The sequence below is a fragment of the Solanum verrucosum genome, unplaced genomic scaffold (assembly GCF_900185275.1).
Source record: "Solanum verrucosum unplaced genomic scaffold, falcon-dt-bn FXZP01000284.1, whole genome shotgun sequence".
Taxonomy (NCBI): Eukaryota; Viridiplantae; Streptophyta; class Magnoliopsida; order Solanales; family Solanaceae; genus Solanum; species Solanum verrucosum.
In genome coordinates, this window is record NW_026019936.1 from 2,239,145 (window position 1) to 2,250,116 (window position 10,972).

Consider the following 10,972-nt stretch of genomic DNA (forward strand, 5'->3'; position numbering starts at 1 on the left):
AAGCACGAATCCTTTTTTATCACAACAACCGATAGTTTTATATATATACCTTCATCTATTAAATTTACCCTAACCAATTAATTTTCTCCAAAACAAAAAAAAAAAAAAACAGACATTATAATGCCTCATGATATTCTTCCATGTGATATTATGTTTTCCATCTTTATTTTTCTTCCAATTAAAAGTTTGTTGCGTTTTCAATCAATTTCTAAGTCATGGAAAGCTACAATATGTGATAGAAATTTTATAAAGATATAGTTGTGATTTTGTATTTAGAGATCCGGAATTAATTACGATGGATGATCCTAACCATTTTTTACCTCCAAAACGATTTCATTACTCTGATATCTCGTGCTCATATGATGGTTGAAATCTTTCTCTCAAACATAATCATGGAGGATATCAGTAGAATGGAATTTACATCCTCTTGTAGGATATTCCTCCTCCATCTACATATTGTGATGGTTGAAAGAGGACAATTAAATTTACATATTGTGATGGTTGAAAGAGGACACTTAACATTTCCTTTTTATTCATATTCATAGGTTATTCATATTCATAGGTGGATTTTTTAATATGATAATATATTATTTTATTATTGTCTTTTTCATTCACTTATGCAAAATCATGTGTATGCTACTATTGATATTTATACTAGTTCTACTTAATAAGAGGTAATATGTGTTTGCAATATATTACCTTGATGTTAATTTAAGAACTTTATTTATTATTATGACAGTTTAAGTTATTTAATTCAAAATTCTAGAATATTTTTTATAAAATATAAATAGTTTTTTCTTCTTTTTATTTATATCAAATTTGAACCTCTGTTTATTGACTTTATGTCTGCAATATGTTACTTGCATTACAACTTAGTATAATTCATGTACTAATATGATGCATATTTTATATTGCTTCCCCTTTATTTTTTTACCAACATATAATAGCAATTACAAAATTCACTAAATAATGTGATAACTATGAGAAAATGAAGGAAAAAGGCTTAATTTCCATTTTGAAATGTCACAACACTTCGTAATGTTCCTTTGTGACTGTATTCTTGTCAGCCTTTCTATTTGCAGGCTATGCATTTTGGAAGTCCTGCCATCATTCTTAGCTCGTTACACAATTTCAAGACGGAATGTTACACTATTTTATGAAAAAAAATTATGAGGATCTCTGTAATAAGTTGGGAGAGCATTATATATAATTTCACTATTTTTTGAGACATAATTTTTACATTAGGGGTCAATTTTAGGAATTAGGCAACTTTTTTTTATTTTTTCGCGTATGTTAGCCCATGAATTTTGACGTCTTATGGCGCCCAATCGGGTTTTCTGAAAAAACTTTATGAGGACCTCCGTAATGAATTCGGGGAGCATTACATATAGTCTGACCATATCTTTGCATTTAGGGTCAATTTACAAGAATTAAGTGATTTTTTTAGTTTTTCGTGTGTGTTAGCCCATTGATATTGACGCCTTATGGCGCCCGAACGATTGTCCTCAGAAACCTTAAAAGAACCTCTGTAATGAGTTTGGGGAGCATTATGTAAGTCTCACCAATTTTTTTGTTACATAATTTGACATTTAGGGGTCAATTTATAGAAATTAGGCAACTTTATTGATTTTTTTATGTGTGTTAGCCCAAAGGTATTGACGCCTTATGGCGCTCGAATATTTTTTATCAAAAAACCTTATGAGGACCTCCGTAATGAGTTAGGGAGGATAACATATAGTCTCACCATTCTTTAAGACATATTTTTGCATTTAGGGGCCAATTTATAGGAATCAGGCGACTTGTTTGGTTTTTCATGTGACCTAGCCCATGAATATTGATGCCTTCTGGCGCTCGGACGATTTTTTTGAAAAAAAACCTTATGAGGATCCCCGTAATGATTTGGGAGAGCATTGCGTATAGTCTCGCCATTTTTAGGCAATTTATTGCATTTAGAGGCCAATTTATAGGAATTAGACAAAAAAAAAATTATTTTTCATGTGTGTTTGCCCATAGATTTTAACATCTTATGGCACCTGGACCATTTTTCTAAAAAAAACATCATGTGGACCTCTGTAATGAGTTGAGAGAGCATTACGTATAGTCTTGCCATTTTTTGTGGCATGTTTTTTAGGGGCCAATTTATAGAAATTATTTGTACTTTTTTTGTTTTTCATGTGTGTTTGCCCATGGATATTGACGTCTTATGGCACCTGGATAGTTTTTTTTGAACAAACCTTATGAAGACCTCCATAATGAGTTGGTGTAGCATTACGTATAGTCTCATTATTTTAGGCATATTTTTGCATTTAGATCTTAATTTATAGGAATTGGTTGATCTTTTTGGTTGTTTATGTGTGTTACCCCATAGATATTGACACCTTATGGCGCCCGAACAGTTTTTCTGAAAAAACTTTATGAAGACCTCCATAATGAGTTGGGGGAGCATTATGTATAGTTTCACCATTTTTGAGACATTTTAGCATTTAGAGATCAATATACAGAAAATAGGCAACTTTTTTTTTATTTTTTCGTGCGTGTTAGCCCATAGATATTAACGCCTTATAGCGCCCGAATATTTTTCCTGAAAAAATATTATGTGGACCTCTATAATGAGTTGGGTAAGCCTTTTTTTATGCATATTTTGCATTTAGGGACCAATTTATAGAAATTATGCGTTTTTTTTATTTATCGTGTGTGTTAGCCCATGGATATTGACGTCTTATAGCGCTTGAACGGTTTTTCTGAAAAAACATTATGAGGATCTTGGTAGTGAGTTGGGGGTGCATTACGCATAGTCGCACCATTTTTTGAGGCATATTTTTGCATTTTGTAGTAAATTTATAGGAATTAGATGACTTTTTTATTTAAAAAATTTGAATATGTTAACCCATTGATATTGACGCCTTATGGTGCCCAAACAGTTTTTCCAAAAATATTTTATGAGGACCTCTATAATGAGTTGAGGAAGCATTATGTATAATCTCACCATTTTTATTAGGAATATTTTTATAAGAATTAAGCGTTTTTTTTTTTTTTTGCTTTTTGGAGCATGTTAACACATGGATATTGACGTCTTATAACACTCCAACGGTTTAGCAAAAAAAAACCTTTATGTGGAGCTCCGTAATGAGTTAGGGAAACATTATGTATAGTCTCACCGTTTTTTAGGCTTATTGTTTCATAATACGGAGCAATTTATAGGAATTAGGCGACTTTGAATTTTTGTGTGTGTTAGCCTATCGATGTTGATGCCTAATGAAGGAAGGAAAAACTACAGAATATGGCAAACATCAATATACATTTAAGATAAATAGCTACAGTTTATTTTTTTTTTATGTTATATGAATATAATTGCACAATAAATAGCAAAGTTAATTATATATAAATAAATAGGAAATTATTAAATATTAAATAGGAAAGTTATTATTACACACATAATTAATTATGCTAAGCATGTTTTATGTGATTAGTCCCCATATTTACCCTCATTAATACTTTCTCTTTCATCAATATCTCTTTATCACAAATTTTCTATATTTCCCCCACAAATTCCTTCCAATTTAAGATTCTTTTACATAACTCTAGGATCATTTTTTGTGATTTGAATTCATCATCTTCTCCGGTGACCTCTCATTTCTCCGATGGTTGTTTAGAGCTTTTGTCTTTTTTATTTTATTTTGTCTTTGCTATCTTGTTACGTTTGGTTCTTCTTCTTCTTCTTCTCTTCTTTTTTTTTTTTTTGACTTGGGCTGAAACCAAGTCTGTATCATTTCCTTTTGTTTAATAAAATGGACCATTGGTTCTGTCTTTGAGAGAAAGAAATATCTTCTAATAGAATTTTTTCCTCGTTTTTATGAAAATTATATTTGTATACATTTACATTTTTTTCTACTTTTATAAGGTTTCAATTGAAGAATTATTTGTTTCTCCATTATAATGGCTATAGTTATAAAAAAAAAATAGAAGAAGAACATGAGCAAAAAGAGATTGAGGTTTGTTTGATTGTCAAATTTGTATATAGTAGAATACTTATATACATAGACATTTGTATTGTAATATTAACACAAATTGAAATGGTGATTCGTGAAATGGCGATTCCCTATGTTTACCCTCAGTAATACTTTCCCTTTCATCAATCTTCCTATATCACAAAATTTCTATATTTTTCTCCCAAATTTCTTCCAATTTAAGATCTTTTTGATGATTCTAGGAGCAATTTTTGTAATTTGAATTCATTAGATATAGCTTAATTGATTTTCTTCTCGTTTTTATGAAGATCATATTTGTATACATATATATTGCATCTAATTTTATAGGCTTCCGATTGAAGAATTATTTGTTTCTACATTACAATGGCTATAGTTATAAAAAACAAAAAGTAGTACAAGAAGAACACGAGCAAAAAGAGATTGAGGTTTGTGTGATTGTCAAATTTGTATATAGTAGAATAGTTATATACATAGATACTTGTATTCTAATATTAACACAAGTTGAAATGGTGATTTGTGAATACAAGTATATTTGGATATATAAGTAATCTATCGAATCTGAAAGGTTAATTAGGCAATACAAGTATAATTGGATACATTAATACAATATTTTTATAAACAAATACATGAGTCAATACCAAGCCTCAAGTATTATAAGAAAAACTTAACCAAAAAGAGATTGACGTTTGTTGGTTTTTTTCATTTGCCGAATACTTGCACACTTTTGCTACCTACACATTCTATTATTTTCCATTTTTTTTTGTTTATGTATTATCAAATATATCCATCTTTTGTTTAACAGCAATGTATTCATATGTATACTATATTGGTGTATTCATTTTTTGTTTAACAACAATGTATTCATTTTTCAAATTATCGTGTTTATATGCTAAATTGTTATACTTTATCTTGTTTAATATATTAATACATTAAGTTTTTACAAATACTTGTATCCTTGATATATTAATACTTTAAATTTTATAAATAAAGATACTAATTTGAATTTGTACAATTAATACAGTTTCCTTATTTAGTTCATTGTAATTAAAACTGTATTAGTGTATAAATAGAAAAATAAAAAAACATATACAATAATACAGCTAGAGAAAAAGTTAAATTTTAGTCATTTTTTATAAATACCATACTTATAGCTATTGTACTTTAATAACCCTATAAATATAGTCATTTTTGTAAGTTGCTCAACATTTTTTGTGTAGCCCAAGTTTTGTAATGAGCTGTATATATCTGTATTGATAACAAAATTCAATTGTTACCAAGAAAATATAATCTATATATGAAGGAAATGTAGCAACAAATGATTTGGTATGGTCTTCAGCACTCTTATTCAAAGCCAATCATTACAATTTACACTCCCTCTCACCGGCCTGAAACATATATAAATCATGAATTCTTCAGAATACGCTGGCAGGCCAAGCGTACGGGGACCATCTTCGCTCAACACGCCGCAGCCACTACTTTGGCTCCTTTAATGCAATTATGAACTCCACGGAACTTTATCAGTTCCAACGCAACTTATCCTTTTGGAGCTGACGTAACAAACTACGCGAGCCTCCCAACAAAGCCAACATAAATCCGATCCGAATTAAAAAAATAAAAGAAAGTTTGATTATTGCGGTATACCAGCCATCTGTTCTGGAACCTTCAGTTCCAATCAAAGCATATAGATTTTGTATGTATAGCCACTTCAGTCGTGCGTATCTTTTTTCTGAAAACATGGTCAACCAGAAATTATTATGTTCGCGATTCTTCATCCACCGATGGATAAATGGTGAGACATGTTTTATTATGCTGCTGCTTCTTGTAAGGGATCAAACAGAAAGCCTCTTCCTAGCATCAAAAGAGTTGGTAACTTGGTTCATTTATCTGAGATTTACAATCTGCTGGTTAACCCGCACAATTAAGCACCTCTGGCGTCTTGTCTTATCAGGATTCTTTTAATCCAAAAACCGCAAAGGCATCCGTACCCTGTGATGCAAACTGTGCAAAGTCGTGGATAGAACGGGATGTACTGGTTGAGGAAAAGCCCGTCAACAAAAAAATGGTGAATAATATCGATATAACAAAAACCGTTATGGATTCTATGCTAGACAAGCAAACTTTCAATGATCAGTTAATGACTAAGGTGGGTGAATGCTTACCAGTCCAGCTGCAGACACCGCCAAGCATCGCCAAAACTTTATATGCCTTTTTTGACTTTTAAGACTGACGCAAACAACTCAAGAAAGAATAGCAACTGCAGCATTCCCTCAACATTGCAAGCCATAGGTGCTTCAGCTTTGAGAAGCGAATCCAGTGCTGGTTCTCAGTTCACCAGATCTTTTCAAACGAGAAGAATCTCCTTTTAGCACTAGAAGAATCATTACGTATAAAATATGCACACTACACAGTATACGGTCCTACATACTGTGTGTCCGTGTGTCTGACAGAGTCCAGCTTCCTGTGAGAGAACTAGTGAACATCAAAGGAGGGCAAATGTCTAAGCAATAAAGTTTGACCGCCAGGTCCAAGAAGCAGTTGGAGGTAATGGCAGGTCATTTGCAGTAGAGAAGAGCTTTAGAGAAAATGTATCTTCTTAATTCTTAGCATAGGGAGCTTAATGTTAAGGAAGAGGAAGGGGAGCAACATCTTCAGAAACCATGTTTTCGTTTTTTCTGACCTCTGCCAGCAGAGAAAGAGCCAACAGAATACTGTGAATTAGCAAGCTCTCGGGGAATTGCCGCACCAGATGTTTTAAGAGCTTCAACCAACTGGGGAAACAATTTCTTATTCTCTTCATTCACAAAGACAATTGATGTACCTTCCTCCCCCATTCTGGATGCCCTTCCCACCTGGTGCACATACTCCTTGATGGAATTTGGCATATCAAACACAATAACCTGTTTCACAGTCAACAGATTGATTCCTCGACCCAACACTCCTGTGGCAACAATAACTGGAATTTCTCCAACTAGAAATGATCTTACAATTTCTCTCCTATCCTTCATGGATTTCTCACCATGAATTGATAATGCTTTTAGCCCAGTGCTTACTGTTATTGCTTCAGAAAGGAGATCTGATCCAAGTCGAGAATCCACAAATACAATAACTGGTGGCTTGTAATGCTGCTTGCTCATCAAAATATCAAAAAGCTTTTGCTTCTTCCGTTTCGAGTCTACCCATATAGCTAACTGCTTGACAGCCTGATTAGGTTTATTTGGCTTCCCAACAGAGATGACAGTAACTTTTTTCGCCATTGAGCTTGCCATCTTCTCTACGTCTTTAGGAATTGTAGCGGAATACATTAACACTTGAGGTTGAGACAGAGCCGTAAAAATCTGCATCACCTGCTCACGGAAACCTCTTTGGAGCATGCAATCAACTTCATCAAGAACAAGAATTGAAATAGTATCCAGTTCAATCTCGTGTTTCGTCAAAAGGTCAATGAGCCTTCCAGGAGTTCCCACAATTAAAGATGCTCCCTGCTGGATGCGGTGGAGCTGTCCTGCCATGGCATCACCACCTACCACCAATGCAGTTTTGAATGGCAAACCCTTCCCGAGAACCTTAGCTTGATCCTCTACCTGTATGCAGAGTTCTCTAGTAGGTGTGAGAACCATAGCTAATGGTTGTTGCTGGTTTTGGAAATGCTCTTCATTGAACTTTGCACACTGAGAAACAATAGGAATTAGAAAAGAGCCAGTTTTACCAGAACCAGTCTCCGCTGAAACAAGCAAGCTTTGCCGTGCTAAAGCAGCAGGGATTGCTTGCATTTGAACAGGAGTTGGCATTTCATAACCAGCAACTTCAATATTCTCGAGAAGCTTCTGAGGTAGCTTGCAAGAAGCAAATGACAAGATGGGAGGCGGTGTGGTATCTCCCTTCACAAGAATATCAAGTTTCCTTCTCAGAAGTTCAGTCTGGTCAGTTGTTAGTGGATTCACTTCAGATTTATCATTATCCCTTACATAATAGCACTCATCAGTTGCTGGTAACTTCACAGGACATGGACGAGAAGTTGGTTTCCGCAATTTTGCAAGTCGCGACAACAATATACCTTTGCATTCCAAGCTACAAATATCATCATCAGTCTCATCGCAAATGTACTCACCATAGCGGCCACATACGACACATCGAGGCTCATCCGGCAGCGCCTCTCTTTGGTCCCAACACCTCTCCTTCACATTATCCTCTGAAGCAGACATGAAAGAAGCAATCCCATAAGCACTTAAGCAATGTGATTGCTACATCTTGATAATAATAAAAAGGGTAAATGAAACATGAAATCTAAATTGACTTTAATGGTTAATTTTTTACTATATGTTTTGTGAGTGATATTTGACCTCAATATTTCAAAATTTAGAAAGTAATTATTTGCACTAGAAGTAAGATAACAAAATGATTAGATTTGGTTCCTTAAAGCTCAACTTTTGGTACTAGTACCAGATTTGACTAATAAGATTTGGGAGAGAGTACTAGTATGATGAATTGCTGTGAAATTGAACAGAGAGATACATTTATTCACCAGGCAACGAATGGAAATTGGTCAATGACCGTAGAATTATGGATTAACACAGAAGAAAACAAAATATTTGTTACAACAACTAACCAAAAGTGAAAGGGAAGAAGAAATTGTTTAATGTTTATATTTTTTTTCAGAAAAAAATCTAAAACTCTTAATGAGACATTGCTAACACCAGAATTTAAATATGGTCCTTGACTAGAAGAGCTTGACTCACAAACAAAGGTATGGACAACGGGCTTAGGTAGCCCACTAATAGGCCATCACAAAGTTTGTCCACAACCACAACATTCAAGAAGAGAAACCAAGGGTAACATTAAATCCAATCCACAAAGCCCAATTGGAGCAAGACAAGTTTGAATCCTGCCTTGATAAACTTGGAATTACTATGGTGGAAGGAGAGCTACTGCCTTATAACAAGTGTAAAGTAAGGCTGTTACAGTTCAGGATAGGTCAGCAACTGCTTCTCACAAGATATGGGAATGAAAATACATTGATTAAACGTGAATCAAAATGATAAGCCAACAAAAAATGGACACCAGACTAGCAGAACTGCAGAAGACTATTGCAGTTGAGATGAAGGCTAGTTCAAGCAAACCAAGGACTAGCAGCAGACCAAAAACTTGCTTAGCGAGATGGAGAGACCGAGGGGCAGTCCAAGTAAACCTAGGATCAATTAGCTGAATCAGAGACCAAATCCATGAACTCATATCAGCTATCAACTCGAAAAAACGTTTTAGGATTTTCATGATGACAGGTGAAGCTTAAATAGTAAGAGTGAGCCAGATAAGCATGAATAACCACAAGTAGAACAGGTTGCGCCTAAAGCGCAATAGTACATAAGAAAATTATCATAGAAAAGTTACCATATCTTATTATAGTCCAGGAGAACTCTTTCACCAAATATCAAATAAGAAGTAACTACTTTCTACAAATTAAAGAACAATAAACAGACTATTCAACTGACATAATCCATAAATGCAAGAAAGCGGACTGAAAGCAAACTGCCGACTATCCTCTCGACCAATGTCCACAATCCAACAATGGAGACTTAAAAGAGCAAGTCGAAAAGTACGTGGCAACTAGTTAGGAACCATTGCCATTTAAATTTTATATATATGCAACTATTGCTACGACGGACATTAATTCAGCGGGGGAACCAGAGCTTTTTGTTTATGGGTTCTAAACCATAAATATCTTTGCTTACTGGGTTCTGGATAAGCTACTGAGCTGGCTCCACCTCTAACATTATCCAATATCAACACAATGTATCTCAAATTCTATCAATTCAATTCATTTCAGCTTATTTTGCAGCTTTCTCTTTAAAAATCAAACCGTTAAAACGTTTCATCACAAGCTACTGAGCTGGCTCCACCTCTAACATTATCCAATATCAACACAATGTATCTCAAATTCTATCAATTCAATTCATTTCAGCTTATTTTGCAGCTCTCAGTTTAGAATAATGTTAGCCATAATGCTTTCACACAATCCTTCAATTCAAGAATTTTTACAATAAAATGCTTTTAAGAAGCAAGCCTAAGAACACATAAAAAAATTGGAACCAAAACATGATCTACAGAACTTTATATGACATTTTGATATATTTTACCTGTCTTTAGTTTAACACCACAAGATTCAAAAATTTCCTTTTTACTTTCTAAAACTCCGTGCCAAGTCACAATCAGCTAACCGAAAATTGAACCTGAACCCATTCTCAACCCACTTCATTGACCACTAAGTCACACCCGAGATACATAATCCCCTAATTATTTGGCTAATTCAACAACAACAGCTAATCTAGCTCAGTCCACTCAAATTTTTTTTGCAAAAACTCATAAATTGAAATTAAAAAAAACAATCTTTACTTTGTTAAAGGAAATTACCTGGGGGATTACTATCATTTTCTGCAGCTACAGAACTTTCCATTGTACAAAAAAAACTTCAAAATGCAAAATCCTCAAGATATCACAACCCTATAAAAATTACAGAAAATTATTAAGCAACACCATAAAAAAACAAAAAAAAAAAAATATTAAAAAAAAAACTACATACCCAGAATTCTCCTTCAAAGCTTCGGTTGAATTTATCAAATTTCTTGATTTTTCGGTGTCTCTATAGGTATATGTATAGCTGCCGGGTTGTCGGATCTTGATTGGGCCTTTTCGGGTTGAAAGTGGAGCTAAAGTTTAGGAATTATTGTTTTAGCCCCATTATTTTGGATAAAATGCAAAAAGGGACCCTGAACTTTAATATCACTACAGATAGATAATTTTATTTAATTTTATATTTAAAGGACTATTTTGGAATTATCTTCATACATAAGGGACTGTGTTTGTCATTTTCTACCTAATAAATATAATCGAGTTGTGTAGAAACGTGAGATCGAATTTGAGATTTGAAGTTTATTCATTTGTATAACAACCTCAAGTTAATGTGTAATAATATTCAGTCCATAGCTAAA

At 33.6% G+C, this 10,972-nt stretch overlaps 1 protein-coding gene across 1 annotated transcript; it reads right to left on the reverse strand.

The window, feature by feature from the left end:
- Nucleotides 1–5,489: 5,489 nt before the first annotated feature.
- LOC125837637 (DEAD-box ATP-dependent RNA helicase 41) lies at nucleotides 5,490–10,493 on the reverse strand. Its single transcript, XM_049516728.1, has 2 exons — nucleotides 10,395–10,493; nucleotides 5,490–8,178 (listed from the first exon to the last, which is right to left on the reverse strand). The coding sequence occupies exons 1-2, from the start codon at nucleotides 10,435–10,437 to the stop codon at nucleotides 6,638–6,640; spliced, it is 1,584 nt and encodes a 527-aa protein (XP_049372685.1). The 5' UTR covers nucleotides 10,438–10,493; the 3' UTR covers nucleotides 5,490–6,637.
- Nucleotides 10,494–10,972: the final 479 nt, after the last annotated feature.

What these genes read in the sequence shown, in the direction of transcription:
- LOC125837637 (XM_049516728.1), bottom strand. Translation starts at nt 10,437, where the DNA reads ATGGAAAGTTCTGTAGCTGCAGAAAATGATAGTAATCCCCCAG. An exon ending in AAATGATAGTAATCCCCCAG is followed by an intron (nt 8,179 to 10,394) that starts GTAATTTCCTTT and finishes TGTCTGCTTCAG; the next exon opens with AGGATAATGTGAAGGAGAGG.